This window comes from Hemiscyllium ocellatum, chromosome 15, assembly GCF_020745735.1.
Source record: "Hemiscyllium ocellatum isolate sHemOce1 chromosome 15, sHemOce1.pat.X.cur, whole genome shotgun sequence".
NCBI classification, from domain to species: Eukaryota; Metazoa; Chordata; class Chondrichthyes; order Orectolobiformes; family Hemiscylliidae; genus Hemiscyllium; species Hemiscyllium ocellatum.
In genome coordinates, this window is record NC_083415.1 from 33,214,942 (window position 1) to 33,238,177 (window position 23,236).

General features: G+C 38.6%; 1 protein-coding gene across 2 annotated transcripts in view; it reads left to right on the forward strand.

Annotated features, from left to right (window-relative positions):
- The window catches only part of LOC132822931 (sodium-dependent lysophosphatidylcholine symporter 1-like), a 49,091-nt gene that overhangs the window by 13,244 nt on the left and 12,611 nt on the right, over window positions 1–23,236 (forward strand). For both annotated transcript variants that reach the window (XM_060836349.1, XM_060836350.1), the window contains exons 5-11: window positions 3,890–3,968; window positions 4,630–4,787; window positions 6,601–6,691; window positions 8,817–8,938; window positions 10,747–10,830; window positions 20,115–20,198; window positions 21,932–22,044. In XM_060836349.1, coding sequence (XP_060692332.1) covers window positions 3,890–3,968; window positions 4,630–4,787; window positions 6,601–6,691; window positions 8,817–8,938; window positions 10,747–10,830; window positions 20,115–20,198; window positions 21,932–22,044 — 731 coding nt within the window. The remainder of the gene's footprint in view (window positions 1–3,889; window positions 3,969–4,629; window positions 4,788–6,600; window positions 6,692–8,816; window positions 8,939–10,746; window positions 10,831–20,114; window positions 20,199–21,931; window positions 22,045–23,236) is intronic.

The following is a 23,236-nucleotide window of genomic DNA, read 5'->3' on the forward strand; positions in this document are numbered from 1 at the left end:
AAATATCTGATGGCTTTCTTCAATTCTTATTTGTTTGCTCAAGTGACTATTAATTTTGCCCCAAATTATCATTTCTGGAAGTTTCACCATTACCAGGTTGAGGGTGCTGGGCTTATCCTAAACTCTCTTTTGAATAAGGTTGCAATTTTCCAGTCTTTGGATGTTTCTCTTGAGTTGAAGGAATTATGGCCAATGCCTCTGCAATTTCTACTCTCACTTGCCTCCGTATTCCATTTGATCCTGGTATCTTATCAACTCTGGGTATAGCCATCCTATTTAGTACATATCCTGATTGGGTTTAAACCAAGGTCTGAATTAGCTTCTCTTTCACCATGACTTGTGTTGCATCTTGTTCCGTAGTAATACCTCAGTGACACTCCCTGGCTTCACACAAATCCCTTTTATAGTCCTGAATTAGACCCACCCCATCCTTTTACTATATGGCTACTGAGAACTTTTGAATTTCATTTCTATTAACTGCCTTGCACTTTTTTTTTCTATTACCTGCTTCACTTACTCTCTCAATTTTCTGTCTGGTTCGTAGTTGTATTGTCCACTTGACAACAGTCTTAAGTTTTTTTTGGTTTATCCTAATCCTTATCTCTTCTGTCAGTTGGGAAGCTTTGGATTTGTTTGTCTTGCCTTTATCTCTTTATGGAAGTATACTTTGTGTGTGCCAAAACAATCTCTTTTCTAAGGAGAAAGTGAGGACTGCAGCTGCAATCCCTTCTCTAGCCACAGCATGTTCTTTACATAATGTTTTGCCTTTAAATGTTTTTAATTCCGGTTGATCTGCTCCAGATCCATTCTTATCCAAAAAAGGTAGTTACTTTGTTCGGTATAATTTGTCAGCCACCTACTAGTTGGAAAGGCGTAGAGGAATAAATTTGCGATGAGCTTATGGAGAGTTGCAAGAGCTGTTGAGTAGTTAAAGTGGGAGACTTGTCCAGGTTCAGAATTTGGGTAGTAATGGGACAAAGGGCATCGAGGATCAAGTGTTCCTAGAGTGTATTCAGGAAAAGATTCAACAACAGTGTATATTTGAGAGTGATGAAAAATGAGGCTCAGCTAGGTGTGGTTCCAGGAATGAGGTAGATGTAGTGGATCCTGTGTCTGTCAGGAGCATTTAGGGGGCAATAATCATTGTATTTATAAGGTTTGGGTTGGTTATGATAAAGGGTCAACGAACAATTGAGCATGTTACAGCATGGTTCTTATGCAAATAATATCTCTTTCTACGTTGTCCCATCAAGATTAAATTGGGTACAGATACACAACAAAGCTGTATTTGCGCTGTGCCTTCATCTATTTCTAGCTTGCCAAAAGCTCCCTTTCCACATTTCCACTGATACTGCTAATCCCAGAAGGTGAGATCAAAATTACTATTGTACCTCTCTTTTAATTCCTCCTTGGAACATGGCATCACTTACAAAACTAGGGTTTTTACCCAGCATTAATTCTCCTTGAGAAGGTGCTAGTGAATTGCCTTCTAGAACCGCTGCGGTCCATATGGTATCAGTATTTACAGTACAGTTTGGAAGTTGGGAATTGAGTACAAGTTGTGTCCATACCATCCATCAAATTGCCAGAGTAGGGCTGAATTGTGGGCAGCTTTATGCTTTGGACTGATAGTACAGTTATCTATTCATCCACCTTTAAACTCCATTGGCAGCTGTCTTCATTTGCAACTAAAAATCAGTGGATTCAAACTGCCAATACAGTTTTCTGCGTAATCATCATCTAGGTTATCATCAACAGCTCAGATAAGCTTTCAAGAAGTGTTCTGTGGTGAGATTGGTAGTCAGGCTCAGCAGTAAAGGAGAGGGCATGGCATCTCACAGGAATGACCCTTTTTCCAATTCAAAATCTAATTCACTGAAAGTGGCACTGAAATAATTCATACAGAAACAAATGTCAAAATGACTGAAGCATGTTTAGGAAATTATTAAGATTGTTACTTATTTTGCTTTTGTAACAACATAAGCAGACTAAATTCATATCATGACTTAGACTATTTAATTTACTTCCACAACTGGTTGTATTTTTACTTCAAATAAAACTGAGAAAAACAATGCTCAAGCATTTGTCACCTCACCATACCATCCCAATAGTGTCTTTTTTTGCAAGACCATTTGCAATGTTTTAGAGCCACGGCAAGAATTCAGATGTGAAAGTATGATAGCTGCTTTATTTTTATACTTCCTGTGCCTGCTTACGTACCAGATTATGAAAATAGGGTCAGACTACAATCTGGCCTCAATTTGAGGGGAAATTATACTTTTAACTTTTTAAATAGTAAAGCTAGCCATTTGTATATGGTGAAAACAATATTTGAGTACTAGATTTTTTTTTGGTGAGATTAAAATTATACAAGGGGTTGCATGGAATCTTGAAGTGGCAAAGATTGGTTAGCCTTTTAGATGCAATACTTCATCAGTACTGCATCTTTTAAAGTTTGGAGATTCATGTTTAAGATGGTTCATAAATAAGCCTGCTGATTTTAAGATTAAATGTAACTGTGAGTGTGGTATGATGTGGGCAACTTCACTTCCTGTCTGTCTCAACGAGGAGTATCAATGTTCACTCCTTGTGCCATGCAGTTAACTAAAAAGCAACTGATGTTTTTAATATAGACAAACCTCCGAAGTTGCTTCACAGAGGGGGAGGCCTGAAATAAATTTATGCCGAGCAGGGTGAGTAGTGACTAGAAGGAGTTTTTTTTAGGAGATTATTCAAAGGGAAGTGAAGAGACAGTGATTTTGTAGTGCATGGACCTGTGTGTTGATGGGCACTTGTTAATGGTGCAGTGAACAGACAAAATGCTACATCCAAGAGCAGATTTTCTTTTACTTTTGATGTGGAAAGGGAGAAATTAACAGTGAGATCCTGGAAAATATATCTTACATCAACACAAGTTTGAAAATCCATGACTGCAAGCTTCATATTGTGCACTTTAAATATGCTTTTCTTACAATGCATGACTTGCAAGTTCTTCTTTTAAAATTAATTTCACTTATATTGTGCTTTTCATAAATAGTGGCACCAAAATTACCTTGTAGTCAATTAAATATGTTTGAAGTGTTCTATCGGGGATGCAGCAACAAATTTGTGCACAGGAAACTGCCACAAACTGCAAACAGCAATGTGACAATCACTTGATAATCCTTTTTGTGATGGTGAGTGAGAGGTAAGTATTGGATTTTTGAGAAAAAAACAGGGTATTTTCTCTGCGGTCTGAATTAGTTTTATGGGATAATTACATGTACATCTTAGAGGACAGGCAAAGTGTTGGTTTACCATCTCCGCTGAAAGACAGCAACTCTGAGTAGCATTCCTTCAGAATTGCAATGTCAGACCAGACTGTCTTGCTCCAATCCTGGATTGAGGCAAGAATATACAATCTTCTGATTCGAACAAGAATGCTACCAATGAACCATGGTTGAATATGATGATTAATTATTAACATCTAACTGCAGTTTGAGGAAATATTCTTTTTATATGTTATACCTTCAAGCCTGTGCAGTGGACTTTTTTTTTGGCTGTTAAGTTCTTGCTCAGCTACTGTAAAATTTCCAGTTGGTGTGTCTTCCATGTAAAAGTAAAGCTGTTTGAGACAGCCCTGAAATTTACAGCTGTATCAGCAATGAGACTTTTATCCCTTAACCTGGGAGAGATTCATGATACAGATTCCAGAAGTGAAAACTGAATGTTTAAGCTGGTTAGCTTCAATAACACTGCATTCTTCATTATTTATTCTGGGTTGCCGAAAAACACAGAACATGTTTAATGATGGGAGCCAGTCTTTCATCTTTTTATGGGACTAATAAAGCAGAAAAATAACTAGTTTCTAATAGTTCTTCAAACACGTTTTAAATCTTTGTTTCTGTAGTGTTTCCACGTGCCCTATTCTGCTCTAACCATGTTTCTTGGTGGTGGCCAGCGTGACAGAGATTCAGCGACTGCATATAGTAAGTTCTGATTTGTCCTTCAAGCTGAACTTAAATAAAAAATTATTCTGCTGTCTCTCCCTTCAAGAATTTTACATGGCTCCTGTATCCATGTATTGCGTGTTTTTCCTGTCTGATATCTATTCCTGTGTCATAATGACTTGCAGCAGGGTTGTTTCCCAATGCTTTTAGTCTGTGTTGCTGTGATACAGTTCCTTCGTCACAGGTAACCATGTGGAACAGGAATGTACATTCCATCTCAAGGGTGTGTTTAACAGCTATCAGTAAGAAGAGCAGTTGAGATAATAAACCAGGCTTCCATCTTTGGTCACTATCCAGTAACTCAGGTTGGGTAGGGTATAGTTGGGTTCAGTTATGTGCATATTATTCTATAGATTAACTCTAAGTGTACCATAAAGTATTGGGCACCTCTAAATGGTATATTGTAGGACAGGTTGTACCTAAAGGTCTGCATCCTGACAAGAGAAGATGAAGGAAAGAACGATGTTTGTATAGATGTTTTCATCCCCACAATAATATTATGATATAGACCAGTGAAATTATGTAATCTCCTGAAGAAGTGTGAAGAACAAGAGTCGAAATACGTTGTAAAGCTGAGGTATTATTGTGGTCAGTTATGGGCAGCTGTTTAATCCATTGATAAGCATTTCTGTCTCATCAGGAATGGGAGTGGAGGTTGTTGCAACACTGGCTGGAGCTGCTATTCAAGGTCAGATTGTGGGAGCATATCACGTACAAACTGCTGAAACATGCCGCATGATGCAGAATGGAACAGAACTCAACAACACCTCCCCGTTGGTAAACAGCCTCAATAACACGGTCAGTACCAATCATTCAGTGACCTTAGTCTTGTCTTTGATGCATAGTAAATTATCTTGTCTTGACTGTATTCAGAGATGAGTGAATGTCACAATTGGTCAGGTTCAGCACTGGAATATGTTTTGAAAATAATCCTGAAGCCAGAGGCACTCTGTTTCCTTGCTGTATACTATTGTACTCGCAGAAAAAGATTCTCCATTTTGAAAGAAATTGTGAATGGGATGTGGAGGGTCACTGAAAATGCTAGTCTTCATTGTGCATGTCTAATTTCCCTTGAAGTTAGTTGTCCTCAACTTCTGTAACTGCTGCAGTTTATATGGTGTAAATGCATCCAAACTTTCTATTCTCTGAGTAATTCCCTACATTCTGATTTCAAGACTACATCCCACTTTGTATGTACATTGTTAAAACCAATGTTTATCATCACAATCTCTTGCTGTTTGCCCCCCCAAGAAGCGTCTCTTGCAGTCATTTTACAACATCTTTGACTCAAACACTAAGGAGGCAACAAACCATCTGGAAGTCATATTGACAGCCAGAAATGGCCATCTTTTCCCCTAACTAATGAATCCCCTATTAGCCTTGTCAATGTACAGAATTTAGTCTCATTCTGTACAGCTGGGTCTCGAGCATTTGTCTCCTGCCCTCATCCAAGGATCCAAAGCCTGCACCAATATCTGGAATGGAACAAAGCAGAACTTGCATTGCTTGTCCCAAGGATGTGCCTTGAAACGAGCTCTGGATCAGAAGTACTTAATGTTAGGCTGAACAATTTATCACATACAAAACAATTTGGATTTTGCGTGACGGGAAATTGGTGACAAGAACAAGCTGCAGTATAATTGTGTTAGCTGATATATCAAAAAAAAATCTAAACTTCTGCAACCTAGTCTTCCAAAGCAGTTGATAACCTTTCCTTTCAATTATAAATTACCTTTGGAGCCCTTCAATTTATTAGATTGGCAATATTTACTGTCAGTTTTGTTCAGGTTACAATAGAAGAAATTTGCAATATGGTTCGTTGCCTTACATTCTTATGACATGAAGGTACATTATCAGTCCACCTTAGAAAGGGAAATGTTAATGCACAGTAAAATAAAATCTTGGGCTAGGTTAATATAATTCATTCTTGAATTTTTATACTTCCAGTCCAGATTACTGTACACTGTTTGCACTCATACCTCAGAGTAAATTCTTGCCACAAGAGAGGAGTGATGAAAACGGCAAGCAAAACTGAACATCTGGTGGATGTGTAAAATTTATATTTCTGTACATTTTATTGCACCTCCACATTTCTAGTCCTCCTGCCTTGCTTATACTATGCTTATTTCTCCTGCATCTTGTATTTATCATCCTTCAATTTTCTGATGCTTTGATTGTTGCAGTAATGTTGTTTAGGGAGGGGTTACAGAATAATATTTGGAATTAGGTGATATGAGGAAAGATGGAAGAAATTGTATGTTTTTAAGCTTTAATAGAAAAGTGGTGTGCTAGAAGAAGATAAAATAATTTTGAAAACAACTACACATTAAACAGTCACAATCATAGATTAGTGGACATCATTTAAATTTTGGACTTAAATTCTTTACACTGAAAGCAATCACTAATTGGAGTGGGTGACTTATTAGGGTATTGAAAGCAAAAATCCTCACTTTGCTTGAAAATGCTTTTGAGTGGCCTGAATTATTTTGTTGGGGGTAGTTCAAGCAATGTTGTGGATAGTTAAACTGGCATGAATTGAGGGGCCTTTATTTTCTGAAATTTGAACCTCAGACCATCCCTGTAAGAAACATGTGCTTCTCTGTTTTCTCAGAAATGGGCTTACATGCTGGCAGCCATGGTGATTGGGAGCCTTTACTTTCTCTGTTCATTGATTCTGTTACTTGGAGTAAAAGAGCACACAGGTAAGTGAGATTGATAGACTGAGATGTGACAGTAACAGGTACGGAAAACAAGTTATTCCTCAGTGTTAAAATTTGTTAACCATGAGGTGAAGTCTGGAGCTATTTTTCATGTTATTTACTCTTTTTCATCACCAAATATTTCCCTTCTACTTTAATTTCTTTCTAACAGGCATTGGATTTTTACTGGACTCCACAACTTTCTAATGCTATATCTAAATGACCATTCTTCATGTTTGAACTCATTCAGTGAGTGCAAGCAGGGGCTTTGGTTGTGAAAAAAAACAAAGCTCAGCATGTGTTCACTCTTAAGTTGTCAACATGGATGAATTTTCTCATCATGGTCAGTAGATAGTGGGAGAAAGTGAGGACTGAAGATGCTGGAAAAGCATAGCAGGTCAGGCAACATCCAAGGAGCAGGAAAATCGATGTTTCGGGCATAAACATTAAATCAGGAACGATGCTTGTGGGCCGAGGGCTGAGAGATAAATGGGAGGGGGTGTGTGCTGGGATGAGGCTGGGAATGCAATAGGTAGATGAAGGTGGGGAAGAAGGTGATAGTTTGGAGCTGAGGGTGGAGCGGATAGATGGCAAAAACAATGGTCAGTTCAAGAGGGCAGGGCCGAGTTGAAGGCTTGGGACTGGGATAAGGTGGAAGGAAGGGAAATGAGGAAACTGGTGAAATCCACATCGATCCCATGTGGTTGCATGATCCCAAGGTGGAAAATGAGGCGTTCTTCCTCCAGGCATCGGGTGGTTAGGGTTTGGCGATGGAAGAGGCCCAGGACCTACACGTCCTTAGCAGAGTGGGAGGTGGAGTTGAAGTATTCAGCCACGGGGCAATGGAGTTGGTTGGTCAGTGTGGGTGTCCCAGAGATGTTCTCTGAAACAATCTGCAAGTTGGTGTCCTGTTTCTCTGATGTAGAGGAGACCACATCAGGTGTAACAGATACAGTAGATGACATTTGTGGAGGTACAGATAAACTTCTGGATGTGGAAGGATCGGAGTGGATTGTGATCTGGGGCAGAAAACTGGGCTAATTTTTAAACTTCCTACATGTGGAAGGATGATGATAAGTCTCGTAATATTTTTAAAATATTTATTTACAGAAAGATGTGTCACTACCAGAGTGATGTTTATTGTCTTGAGAAGATGGTGGGAATCTGCTTATTTTTGGATCGATGGATCTAACACAAGTTCATGCTGAACAGTGCTTTAACTGAGATCATCTGACTTTATACAGAGCTATTCCAGTTGTTCTGTCCAGATATTTAACTTTATATTAATTTGTTCTATCATTTTCTCCCTCTCCACTCCCTTCATATGTGCAACATCTCACTGATCTTACATATGAATCCTCAACAAGGAAATCAAACCCACTTCCTCCTAGATTGTTGCTTCCAGTACCATTTTCATGACATAAATTCACACTGTGACTGTCTTAAAATGAAGGGAGACCTTGTGGCAGAGTGGGTAGTGTCCCTGCCTTTGAGCTGGAATCTCTGGCTTTGATTTCCCCTGTGGACCTTGATAGTTCTCAATGAGTGCAATCCTTCCAATGTGCCTGTTGTGGGCTGTAAGATGAGAGTGTCTTCTGGTCAGCATACTTGCTTAATGTGTCTCTCCAGCTGTAGCCTGAAGTGATCTATATTCCAGGAAAATCTATAAATAGAAACAGATTTTAAAATATACTTTTTGTCTGCATGGGAAAGTCTCAAAAGCTATCCTGAAATGTTACTCTCAATATGGTGATGGTGTCAAGCAAATTGCCACTTTCCTTTTACAGCATTCTAATAAGATGATTAGATAACTCACTAATACTAACACAGGCAAATATCATCATTTTTCTTTGTAAATCTGGATGTCAACTGAATGGTTTCTGTGAGTAACTGCCAGTTAATACCGAACTTGTAAATATTTGTTCTGGAGATTTTGGCAGATGTTACTGGCAGGAATGGGTGATTTGTCATTGATCAATTGCAATGTGAACATATTTTTCAAAATTTAAGTGAAGGCTGAACATTTGATTATTGACTCACTGCAAATGTCTAACAGATTAAACTGGACTGGTTTGACTTGTACATAGTATAATTCAAATATGTTTGGCTGTTTTTGTGATTTTTGCAGGAGGTTTTGCTCAAAAGGATCATCTCCATGTGTCATATGTAACAGGCCTGAAGTTGGTAATGAGTCACAAGCCATACCTAAGCCTAACATTTGGCTTTTTATTCATCTCATTGGCTTTTCAGGTAACCCAAAAAAATGAAACATATTTATCGGTCATTAAGACTTTTGTATCATTTATAAAAACAAATAGTTGAAAATTTATTATCCAATGTACCTTAATCTTGACAAATAGAAATAACAGCGATGAGACTAAAGCACTGCCCAATAAATGTTATGACCTTTTTTGATTTCTCTGATTCTGTTCAAATCCACTTCAGAGGCTGGGATTAATCATACCTTACTTGGGAGGCTCCAGGTACTACTTGTGCTGACTTAGCTGATCTCTAAACATGGTGGTTGGAGCATTAATACCTTTCATCCTATAGTTAGGAAGGTGAAAATTATCCAGTGTTCCTTTTTCCTGTTTGCTATCTAGTGACTTTTGTAGAAAGTATGTTTGTCAGTTGAGTATGGACAGAATTGAATTTCACTGTGAAACAAATCTGCTTTGTTTCACCTCCCAAAACCTATGACAATGTAGCTCATTGACATTTTGGATAGAAACTTCCCAGGCACTGACCAGCATGGGCAAAAATACTGCATGAGATCAACATGCGAGGAGCTTCACAATGGCAAGAGCAAATACTCTTATATTCCAATCGAATGTTGAATGGTGAGACAAAATTCTCACCAATGACTGCCATGCATGTATTCAGATCTCTTAGTATCTCACTATTAACTAATCCTACCTCTTCTATTTGTAGTTTCCCATTCTCCCACCCATTGCATTAAAAGCGACACAGTGACAAATTTAGACATGAAAGTCAGATACCTGGCAACTCAAGCACATCACCTCTGTCCCCTTATCTCCATCTTTATACCGGTCACTAGCATCTCCGGGAATGTTTCATGGGTCAGATGACCTTAGACCCCTCATCCACGGATGTTGCCATCCATCATGTACTAACCGCACCCTGGTAGCACATCCCTGACCCACATGCAAGATGATTCTATATTTCTTTGCCTTGTCTTGCTTTTTTGCAATTATGTCAAAGTTTAAAGGCTCACAGTTCTTCTGTCTTGCTTTGCCTTGCCTTTTACAGCAGACACAAGACCAGGCAGCTTGTCATGGTTGTCAGCAGTTATCAGTCAAGTGAATGCAAATGCTGCCATACAACCCTGTGCTACGTTAATGTCATACTTTAATAGCAGGTCTCAGCAGCATAAACAGTAAACACAGCAAATGTGGAGCAACCAAATGGCCGTGTCTCAAAATTAAAGGGGAATTAATCCTCAGTCAAATCAAGGGAAACGCTCTTCAGCCATGGAATCCTGGCACAGTTTGTCAAGGGCAGTCTCCAGCCTCAGTCCAGGACTTGGCCATGGCTGTTCAGCTATTTGGGATAGCCAGGGTCAGGGAGTCTAAATCAAGACAGTTCAGGGAGTGAGCTATGATCAGCCCTGTCAATCCAACATGGTCAGTCTAGGGATTAGCAGTCAGTCAGTTAGGGAGTTGCACAGGGGTTAGTCCAGGGTCTGGTCAGTCATCAGTCAGAGATGTCCATTCAAGTCACTTATAGAATGGGCCACAGTCAGTCTTAGGGGCACATCCAGTAAAAGTATTGGCTTCTCCTCTGTCTGGATGCCTACTAGCATTGTCCTGTTTCCTTGTGAGGAAGGGGCACCTGGAGTGACGTCAAGGTCCCTCAACTCCCTGCTGTATTACCATTGGTGCTGAGCACTAACATACATACCCGGTGGAACTTGAGTATTTGAGGTTTGGACTTTGTGTTAAATGAGGAAAAGCTCTTGCATGAGTCTATTAAATAAAGTATGGTTTATGTCAAAATCACATGACTATGACATTTTTCCATATTGTTTTATCTCACAGCTCGTCCAGAATAATTTTGCTCTGTTTTGCACCCACGCTGCTGGTTTGGGAAATCACTTTCAGCACATCATCTTTGTGATTCTGGTAGGTAAGGATTTTCATTTCCCTGCATCTTATTTTCTTAAGAAAACATTGGTGACCAAGTTAGTACTCTGCACAATTGGAGGCGGCAAAGTGTGGACCCAGGTTTGATTTCTGTCTCGGGCGACTGTCTGTATGGAGTTTGCATATTCTCCCCGTGCCTGCATGGGTTTCCTCCCAAAATCCAAAGATGTGCAGATTAGGTGAATTGGCCATGCTAAATTGCCCATAGTGGGTTAGGTACATTACTCAGGGGTAAATGCACTACTCTATTCTGTAGGGAATCTAATCTAATCTAAGGAAAACAGGAGAGGCAAGGAAATAGGTTGTGAATGTCTAATTTTAGTAAATTTTGAGGCTTACTCAAAAAATAAAAGCAGTTCACATAGGTTCCAAATTCCCAGAGGTCATTGTGCGACAATAGTGACTTCTATTAACTGCATCCAGTGGATCATCTTCTCCCAGACAACGTAGAATAGATTCATAGAATCCATGTAATGTGGAAACAGCCCTTCGGCCTGAAAAGTCCACACCAACCCTCTGACGACTAACTCACCCAGACCCATTCCCATACTACTCGGTAAGGATTTATCAATGTATTATTCTTGAAAAGTCTTGCTATTTCTTGTGTAGGCATTGCAGATGCCCCATTTCTTAGCCTGCTTGGCTCTCTCTCTTATTCCTGATGAAGGGCTTATGCTCGAAACGTCGAATTCTCTATTCCTGAGATGCTGCCTGGCCTGCTGTGCTTTGACCAGCAACACATTTGCAGCTGTGATCTCCAGCATCTGCAGACCTCATTTTTTACTCGCAGCATTGGATTTATTGCTTGATTAAAATAAATTGCCTTTCTTGAGCTTGCAAACATTTTGATGTTGGGAGATGACTGATAAAATGTCTTTCCTTTGCTCCTGACCACAAAATATGAGTCAACATTCTTTTTAGGTTTAATGCTCTAAAGTAGTAATGTATGTATACTTCCTTGATTCCCAAGCTGCACTTGTACTATGTTTGTTCTTTTTTTTGGTGCAGCTCTATTTTTCCACATCAACAGTAAATGCTTTGAGTACTAATTAATTTTGTCCTTTCACTGCCTGGTTATATTTCAGCCATTTAGAGTTTAACAACTTTTTGAAGGCAATCTTTGGGGATAGTCCTCCCTAACTTTTGGTTTCCAAAAAATGTATCTACTTATCTCTTAAAAACCTAGTTGACCAAATGTGATCATGTCTTCCTGAGAGTCCCAGTATGTTTTGTAAGCTAATAGTTTCATTGTGTTCTATTTCTGTTGCTCCATTGCAATAGTAATTACTTTTAGCTTCCTTTTTAATGTTGTCATTTCCTGGTTTAGCCATGCTTGAGTAATTTAAACCATGGTTCATTTTTGAAATAAGTCCTGCCATTCCTTCAAGTCCTTCAGCCTCGCCAAAAACCAAATACAATTTATTCAAATGCATGCATACTGCAGTACTCAGCAATTACAAAATTTATTTTTGGAGGTTTTGCATCAGAGAGTAGCTGACAAGAAAAGGCTTTTATTTCTCCAGTTAGCAGAGAAGAATTTGTTCCTTTTAAGACCAATCAACATTTTTAATGTTTTATAGTTATTCTATTATTCAATCCTACCTATACCAGCTTGTGTCATTTTCCATTCACATGGTCTATTTTAATGACCTTTGTGGGAACCTATAACACAATATTATTCAGATTATGAGTATGTTGTAATCATAATCTTACATTTTCTAATTAAAGTTTGTAAGTTTCCAATAAAATGCTGAACTCCCTTTAGTTTTGGTCTGTGTTTTAAAGAAGAACTTGGTGGTTGCACAAAAACAATACAACTCTCGGCTTAAATGCCTTTTTGTATTTTACGTGAGTGAGTAAATTCAGGTAGCCTTTGGATCATGGTTTAATTGTGTTTACTTACCATATTCACGAAACTAAAAAGAGCAGCTCACCATGGAGTGCTGTTAAACACAGTGTGAGTTTGTGAATTTAGTGAGTAGGCAAATTTGTGCATTGAGGGAGGAGGTGCTGGTTTGTCATTTGACATGAAAGTAATGGGCTCATAAAAAGAACCAGACAGCAGCAGCAGTATGTGATAACTGAAGCTTGGAAGCATTAATTATATGAGTGGTTCATGAGTTTCATTTTATTTCCTGTCTCGAAAGAGCTGAATGCCAGGGTGAGGTGAGAGTGATTGCACTTGACATCAAGGCTGCATTTGATTGAGTTTGGTATCAAGGAGGCCTTGCAAAATTAGATCAAAGGCAAAACTCTCCACTGATTGGAGTTATACCAAACACAAAGGCGGATTGTTGTGGTATTTGGAGATCAATTATTTCAGCTGCAGGAGTTCCTCAGGGGAAGGACCTCTGTCCAATCATCTTCAGCTGCTTCATCAATAACTTTCCCTCCATCATAAGGTCAGAAGTAGGGGTGTTCACCAATGATTGCATAATGTTCAAAACTAGGAGGAACTCCTTCGATTCTGAAGTGATCCCTTTCCAAATGAGCAAGACCTGAATGGTATCCAGACTTGTGTAACAAGTGACAATGAACATTTCTGCCAGACAAGTGCCAAGTAATGACTATCTCCAGCAAAAGAGAATCTAACCATTGCCCCTTGACATTTGAAGTTACCCTCGCTGTGTATCGACCTCCTGGATGTTACCATTGATCAGAAACTGAACTGGACTAGCCATATCAATACAGTGGCTGCAAAAGCAAGTTAGAAGCTATGCACCCTGCAATGAATATCTCACTGCCTGACTCCGAAACCCTTCTCTATCATTTATAAGGAACAAGTCAGGAGTATGATGGCATACTCTCCATTTGCCTGAAGTGCAGCTTCAACCAGACTCAAGAAGCTTGACACCATCTGGGACAAAGCAACCCACTTGATTAGCTCCAGATCCTCAAACATTTACTCCCTCCAACACTAATGCTCAGTAGCAGCAGCATGTATGATCCACAGGTTGCACTGCAGAAGTTCACCAAGGCCTCTTAGAAACAGCTGCAAGATAGAGTCATAGAGATGTATCTATGATCACTGTCATCTAGGCGGCCTATGGGAGCATCATCAACTGCAAGTTCCCCTCTGAACCACCTGCCATCCAGACTACTCCTCTTTCAGTGTTGCTAGGTCAAAATTATAGAAATCCCTCCCTAACAAAACCGTGTCTCTACCTGCAGCAAATGGACAGCAGTGGTTCAAGAAAGCAGCACACCACCACCTTCTCCAGGATAACTAGGGATGGGCAACATATGCTGGCCCATCTACTGGCGTCTACATCCCTTAAATTTTGTTTTTTAGAATGAATAAAGTAGTTAAAACTTGTACCAGAAAAAAATATAAGTATTGCATTAACTTTACATCTTAATTAGTTAAAGCACTTAATGTACCTATGGGTAATCATTGGAGTTCTTTACTAAGGTTAAATACTCACATAAAACCCAACAAAGATGATAGAGAGAGGTATGGACAGGGCAAATAGACCAGGTCTTTCCCCTGGGGTGGGGGAGTCCAGAACTAAAGCGCATAGGTTTAGGGTGAGGGGGGAAAGATTTAACAGGGACCTAAGGAGCAACTTTTTCACACAGGGGATGGTGCATGTATGGAATGATCTGTCAGAGAAAGTGGTGGAGGCTGGTACAATTACAGCATTTAAAAGGCATATGGATGGGTACGTGAATAGGAAGGGTTTAGAGGGATATGGGCCAAGTGGTGGCAAATGGGACTAGATTAATTTAGGGTATCTAGTTGGCACGGATGAGTTGGATCGTAGGGTTTTTTTTTCCATGCTGTATATTTCTATAACTCTGTGACAGGGCTGATTATGTCTTGCAGCTGCAGCACTTACATCTGCGGCATGAGGAACTTCAGCTCAGAGCTGATGAGTTAGAGGCTAAGCTGTGGATACTAGTGTGCATCAGGGAGCAGAAAGTTACTTGGACACTTTGTTCAAGAAGCTATACACTTAGGTAGGATCTTTTGATTTGGCCAATATGTAGGAGCAATGTGAGTGAGCAAGGCAGCTAAGTGGACCGCGAAGGTTGAAGTGTAGGACTCTTAGCCCTTGCAATTATCCACAGGTTTGTGATCCATGCATTCACATGGATGAGAGCAGAGGACACGAGGTGTATGAGTGAACTAATCATGTTGCCCTCGTTCAGGAAGCCATTGAAGTGGGAAGAGTGAAAATGAATGGGTGGTGTGCTGTGGAATTGGAAAGGAGTAAAGGATTCTGTCGTCCTGGTCTGTATGGGCACCAGCGACAGAGGTAGGACTAGGAAAGAAATTCTGTTTGGAGTTCATGAACAATCGGGAGTTAAATTGAAAAGAAGATGATAAAGGTATTACTCTCTGGAATCTACCTGTGCCACAAGCAAACTGGGATAAGGTGAACAAGATTAGTGAGTGAATATATGTTTCAAAGATTGGCACGGGATAATTGAGGTGCACACATCAGCACTGTGGAAATTAGGAGTGTAACTTTGAGATCAGTTTCTTCTAATCTCTGCTTTAGCAAATCATATACCTTAGTTGGTAGAGAGGATTTGAATTAAATAATGGCAGGAGGGATCATATCAGAGGAGGTTTGGTATATCAGAGGGAAACTAGAAGGTAACAGAGCAGTGTAACAGTTTGGGTGATGATTGCCAGAGTGTCCCTGCAGATAAGGGCAGGATTGTAAAAGATGGTAAGAAGACAGAATTAAAGACTCTGACCTTAAACTGTACAGATGTATGCATATATGACTTGATTTGGAGGTGCCGGTGTTCGACTGAATTCTCCACAACCACCTGATAAGGAGTGGCACTCTGAAAGCTATTGCTTCCAAAGATACCTGTTGGACTATAATCTGGTGTTGAGATTTTTTCTTTTTAACTATATATTATTTAATACCCATAATAGAAATATGGTTGCAGGGTCAAGGTAAGGACCTGAATGTGAAAGGTATTCAGCAGTTCAAAAATGATGGTAGACCAGAAAAAAACACGAGAAGGATGCTTTCTGAATCCAGGATGCCTTTAGAATAATGATGAGAGACGACCATACCTCAAAAGAGCAAGAAGTAAAATTGGATACGATAGAAATAAGAAATGTTAAAGTATGGGTATTGAACAGTTATTTTATCTGTCTTTATTGCTTGATGAGTTAGAAAATTTTCCAAAGAAATTTGAAAATCAAGAAGTGAACGGGAGGAAGGAACTGAACTGAAAACAATCCTTGTCAACAGGGAAATACTGCTGAGAAAACAGAGATCGAAAGGCTGGTGTCCTCTGGAGCAGATGGCATAGATCCTAGGGACTTTAAGAAATGGCCATAGAGATGGTAAATGTATTGACTGGAATCGTCCATAATTCCTTTTATTCTAGGAAGGGTCCATGTGTATTGGAAAATAGCAAATGTAAATCCTTATTCAAGAAAGGAAGGGAGTCAGAAAGGAGGAAACCAAAAGCCAGTTAACTCCAATCTGACATAGGGATATTGTTAGAATCCATTACCAAGGAAGTTCTTTGCAGGATGCTTTGAAAATTGTTTGTTCAACTTGGCATTATGAGAGGGAAGTAGAATTGAAGTAAATTATTATTTTTTGAGGCATTTGATGAGTTGCTACAACAAAAATTACAGCACAAATAGAAGCACATGATGATGGAGTTAACATATTAGCATAGATAAAGGGTTGGTTAACTAACAGTTGTTTTTTTTTATTATTAAAGTAACAGGCTGCAATCCCCAGTCTAGGAGCCTCAACTGTTTGCAGTCTAATCAATGCCTTGGATGAAAAGGCCAAATATATGGCTGTTCAGTTTGCTGATGAACCAAGATAGGGAGGGAGGTAAGCTGGCTAGAGAGCATGTGAAAGTCTATAAAGGGATATAGACAAATTTAAAGTGAATGGGGAAAACATTGGCAACTAGAGTGTGATAATGTGAACATTTTTGGCAGGTGGTATAGAGGAGCATTTTACCAAAGTCGAAAGCTAGATTACACAACTTAGTGGGAAATGGATGTGGGTGCTCAGTTACACATGAATCGCAAAACATATGCAACTGCAGCAATGTGGAAGCAATTGGAATATTTTTCTCTATTGCAAGGAAGATAGAATATAACAGTTGGGAAATGTTGTGGCCTTGTTGAGATCACATTTGGAGTAGCGCATGCAGCTTTAGTCTCCTTATTTGAAAAAAAACAATTTCAGTAAAACCAGCTCAGACTAGGTTCACTCAATTAATTTTAGGGATGCATGGCTTATCTTTCAATGCAAGGTTGAACAGGTTGGGCTTTAATCCACATGAGTTTAGATAAAAAATTATAAATGGTCTTTGAGATCCTGAGAGACTCAATAGAATGGATACCAAAAAGATGTTTCTTCTTCTGGAGGGAGACTCTAACTGAGGTGGTGTGAGAGTTTAAGAATAAGAAGTCCCCCTTTTAAGACTAAGGTTAAAAGGAATGTTTTTTCTGAGGGTTATTAGTTTGTGGATTCCTTTCTCCCCAGAAAACAGTGGTGCCTGCGTCACTTTATTTAATTACAAGTTAGATTTCTACAGAGTTTAAAGGGAGTCAAGGATTCTGGAGGATAGAACAGGAAGCGAAGTTGAAACCATGACCAGATCAGCTAAGGTCTTATTGAATCGGCAGAGTAGGGTGGAATTACAGAATGGCCTACTCTTCCTAAGTCTACATATCAATGCAAGCATATAGTTAAAATTTAAACTGTTTATGCTTTTGGAAAATGGAAACATGATTCTGAATATAATGTTTTTACTGCAAAAACTTTAAAATGTTATAGAGAAACATGATCTTAAATAGTGGCAGAAGAGCATAATTTGCAGAAGGAAAGAGTGAAGGACAACATTTGGAGGAACTGTGCATTGTTATAAAATGATTGCATCTGACTCTTGCTTTGCAGCTTTACTTCCTTTATTCAATATCTAGGTATCTATTGAGATTGCAAAGTTAGATGCATGACTGTCAGTGGTGAACCAACTCTTTAATCCTCAGAATTACCAACTAAAGGGTTAAATGTAATTTTACTGTGAAGATAGCTTCTGAGCATTGCATATGTAATAGCTATGAAATAGAGACATCCAATCACTTGGAGCGAGATCCTGAGTCTTTTGGGTTTCATAAGATATTTTCTTGAATCATTCCTCATATGATTATGTCAACTAAAACCTGCTAATGTTCATTCATAAGAGCTTAGTTTGCACCATGCTGCAACTATCTGGATCACTTTAAAAGAGTCCAGTAACCTTCAGAATGGTTTGCTGAAAATTATAGTACAGTGTGCAGTTTACAAAAAAGCATTTTAAATGAAGCAGTTAACGCAAAATATACCAAATGTGCTTTGGTAAGAGTTGTTGTGATAATAAGAACAGACTATCAATTTTTGAATTCTGTCATGTGACTGTTAATACTCTGAAGCTTTCAAGAACTAAAGTTGTCTTTTTTTAAAAAAAAGACTAACTTCAGATGGCCACCGTGACTTGACCACGAGTTCTGCCATCTCATGAAACTATCAATAAGCACCAATGAGTATACCATTATGAAAAAGTAATGGCACTTAGATAAGTACCTCATGTTTGATTTACCTCTTTCTGGATAAGTTTCACTGGCTGGAGATGGAAGTGAATTGCAAGTTTTCCAGCTTGAAGGAATGAAGTCTGACAGGAAATCTACAAAGTAGTTGTATTTCAGACAACTGCTCGTTTTAGTGGAGAAGAAGGGGGATAAAATAGATTTGTAACAATAGAACTATAAGGATCTCTCTCACTCTTTCTTTTTTTTAATTCATGGGACATTGGTATTCATTTCAGGGTCAACATTTATTGTCCATTCCCATTTTACCATGAGAAGGTGCTTAAACCACAACAGTCCATTTGCTGTAGACCCACGCAGAATGCCATTAGGGAGACAATTACAAGATTTGATCTAGCGATGCCATTCCTTCAGCAATGTATTTCCAAGTCAGGACGGCAAGTGGCTTAGAGGGGAATGTGCAGGTTGCAGTGTTCCATGCATCTACTGCTGTTGTCCTTCTCGATGGTAGAAATGGGTTTGCCCACTGTGAAGATTACACCAGATCACAAGCCTATTAGTCACACATTAATTCACTGAGAACTCAAGCCTGCTTATACATTTTGTTACTGCTGAGGCAGCACGTCATTGATTGAACAGCTGTCATCTTGGAGTTCTTGAGGTGATAAGTTTTAATCTAAGGACTTGTTAAACTGATCTTCCTTTTTGTACTAAACATTTTCCCCTGTATAAAGTTTATACCTGAAATTGTGTGTGTGTTTGATGTGATTTGTTATTTCTCTTAAGGTTGGTACGTTATAAAAGTCCTCTTTCACTCAAGGAAACCAATTGACTCTTGAATGAGTGAACTGCGTTGTTCTTAAAGTATGATTTGCTGTGTGCTAAACATAATTAAAAATCTTTTTACAGTCAACTAATGGATTTAAAACCGAGATCTTGACTCAACTCCTCCTTCTCATCTGATGATTAACACAATGCTCATTTCAATCATTTCCTGTAAGAGCTATGCTGCTTTTACATTCTTCCTACTCAACATCATACTCTGTAGACAGGAGTGCCTTATGTTATAAGTCATTGGGTTGAGCTTAAAGCCATTTGGTTATTTTTATTTCCTCTATCAAAAGACATTTCGGAGATGTGACTCACCAGACAAGTACAGGGTTATTACTGTTTTTCAGAGGTTTTGATTCTGTACAGAAACCAGAAAAATCCATTGACCGGGTCAGTTGTTAGGTCACAAAACATTAGGTATCACTAAGCAATGCACAGCAACGTGATGGTAGAATGTGTCCCAAGGATAGCTGTCAGTCATTGCTACCTCCTTCATAATGCATGTTTACATTTACTTCTAATGAATGGATTGCTTATCCTAGATTTACAGTGCATTATTGATTCACTGTTGAGTCTTTAGCACTATGTCACTTTTGCACTTTTTATAATTACAGCATTCTTTGAGAAACAATGTCTTCTGTATTATTGTTTTCCTTTATCTATTGATGACTATCAATTCCAATGTGTATAAAATTGGAATCGCACAAGAATGCTGACCACATTAAAGACCAATAATTTAATGTAGGCAACATCGCACTGTACTCTATTTTTAGTTCTATTGAGCAACAGTCATTCACTAACTAGTTGTTGGTGCTGAAATTACTGCTTGTACATTGCAAAATTCCCTTTGCTCTATTTCTTATTTCAGAGTTAGCTTGTTAATTTTCCTTCTATTTCTCTACAGGTCTCTGCAACTGTCATGGTACCATTCTGGCAGTGGGTCTTGGTAAAATTTGGCAAGAAAATAGCACTGTTTGTGGGACTTATTGTGAGTGAATTTGTTCGTCAACAAAATTGAATTCTTTCTTTGTCTTTCTGTCTGCGTTATTTACCTGTACATTCATTTTCTTCTTGTGTTTGTGCTTTTATATAAAAGTGTGTTTTTATTTTAAAGAACATGTGCTGATGACCTCGGGTGACCCAACAGAGTAGAAAAGTTGTTTTTAATTGAAAGTTGAATCGTCTTTAACTCAGTATGCCTCTAGGTGATAAATTCAGTTGAGATTTTTAGTTGCCAATTTAGTATATCCGTAATTCAATTTAGTTTGAAAAGGCCATTAGCATTAAAATATAGTAGTCATTTTTTTTCTATAAAGGGACAATATCTTTGCATTCCCTTTCAAAGAAATATATTGATGAACTGGCCATGTTAAATTGCCTATCGTGTTCGGGGATGTGCAAGTTAGATGCATTAGTCAGAGGTAAATGTAGAGTAACAGGGTAGGGGAATGGGTTTGGGTGGGATACTCTTTGGAGGGTCAGTGTGGACTTTTTGGGCTGAAGTGCCTGTTTCCACTGTAGGGATTCCATGATTCTATCCCTGCAGAATAAATATGTACAATTTGCCAGTTTTCAATTTGAATGTTTCTTTATCATTCATGGCATTGATCTATTGTGTGAAGATCAGTTTGCATGGTTTCAGTAGTACTGCTGGTGACCTGGGAGTACCCTCACGTGGACCTCCAATCATAACCAAATTCACGCATTGCATTCTCATGTTCAGAAATGCACTTATTGTCTTTCCAATTTGTAGCAAACAGAATTTCTCCATGCAATATAATCAATTGCTGATGAGACATGGTGTTTCTTTTCTGTCAATTTATTTTTATTAGAAGTTCATTGCATATAATCTAAATGCAGTGTTTTTTGGCACCTGAAAAGATAGCTGCAGCTTTTATTAAGGTATAACCATGGCATTGTCTGCTTTACCTGGGGGCAGTTAATTATTATAGTGAAGGAGACACTGTAACTACCAATTGTAGGTGTGACAGTACCTACTGCTTAGTTTCAGAATGGCATTGTGTAATGATGGGTCAGTCAGAGCTCAGTCCCTGCCCCTATTCCCTAATCTGAGACATTTGGAAGCAGAAGGATTAAAAGTAGCAAATAAATTATATAGCTGTACAAAGAAATAAAATGTGATGATGTAGCCTACAGAAGATTGATTAAAGAAATGTTTAATCCCTGTTGCTTGGAATCTAATTCTGATTTATGAAAAGGCCCCAAAGCAAAACAGAATTTATGATGAACCCCATATTTGACCAAAATATTTTTGATATTTAAAATTTTGCAAAGTCAGACTCCAGCCATAAGGACAGCAGTTGTGCTGATCAAAAATTTAACAGGCTGAGGGGGAAGATAAAAAATGTAAAATAATATGTTTGTGTGCGGTGCGGGTTTAGGATAATATATCTCTCGAATGAGTGATCCAGAATGTATAGTTTGCCCTTACCTTTTTTTCTGTGCAGTAAGAATTTATTTCGATTTATTTCTTTTTATTCATATTTTGGGTTTGGGTTATATTAATTTATATCTGAACCCTTCCTTCATGCTATTTGATCATTTTAATGTACTGACTGTTAATATTGTATTTTGATCAGTAATTCTCAATTGAACTCTTTATCTGATTAGAAATATAATTTATAGCTTTACCATTGAAAAGTGGGAAGCTGAATGCACACGGACACTTATCATTTTTTTTTCTCATTCACTCTGTCACAGTGGTACATTCCACCTTTGATTATCATCGCCACAGTTAATGGTAATCTGCCAGTTATTATTGTGATGGCCATTGCTGCTGGTGTTAGCCTTGCTGTTGCTTTCTTGTTGCCATGGTAAGTTTGTGCAATTATTGACATCGAGCTTTAGTTTGATCTTTGATCCAAAGGAATTTGAGCAATGAGGTAAACAAAGAGATAACTGTTGCAGAGATTCCTGCTCCTCCTCTTGAACTTTAAAGGATACATAGAATATGACGAAATTGCGGGATTTTGTACCTCCCATCGTGCCTTATAAACATTCCATTCACCAGGCCTATTACCAGATTCTTGATAATGCATTAATAGCTGGCTTCTAGGTCAAGCCTTTAAAATAAATACTATAAAGACATGAGGCTAAAATGACTATCAGTAAAAAGTGAGTGAGGTAATGGGGACTTGAAGTTAGGTGGTTGAACAGGAATACCTGAAAGGAAAGAAGCAACGTGGAAAGGTGTAAGTTTAGAGGAGAATTTCTTAATGGGGGCCCAATATAACTCAGTGCAAAGTGCCAGCTGTGGAATGAAGGGACGATACTTAAGAGTAACATCATTTTTTGAAGGTTCAAGAGCGTTACAGCATTAAAGACAGATGAAGTCATCAAGGAGTTTTGATGAAAATGTAAGGATTTGAAACTTCAGGCATTTGAGTTGTGTGCTCCAAAGTGAGGATAGGAATGGAAGGGTGCAAGATGGAATATGCACATCAGAAATTTGAATGAGGAAATGAAGAAAGTGAAGTCAGCCATGAAACATTGAAGTAGTTAATTCTGAAGACAAGACATGGCAGGAAGGATAGTGGCAGGTGGAAGTAAAGAATTTGGAGTTGGTAGTGTTAGATTGGAAAGAACCTTCACGTGAGGTGGAACTCGATACTTAAATTACAGTTTGCCTGACCCAGTCTCATGGCGCCCAGAAAGAGGGAGGAGTTAATTGCACAGCACACTGTAGTGGGACATAACAAAAGTTTAGGTTTCCTGATGTTTAATTGAAGGAAATTGAGGTTCATTTAGAACTGGAAATCATTGGTTTGGATACTGACTCAATATTTGAAAATGTCATTAATGGACAGTGCCTCAATAAGGGAAAAAGGGAGAGGGCAAGTATAAATTCTTGAACTCCCAAGGTAACAAAGCACAGATGACAAGTAAAGTCATTCCTAGAGATCCTCTGTCTACGATAGCTTAGATAATAGTGTTACGACACTGGGTAAATTCCTCTGCTAATTTAAACCCGACACACCGAGAAGCTCACCTTGCATGTAATCTGTT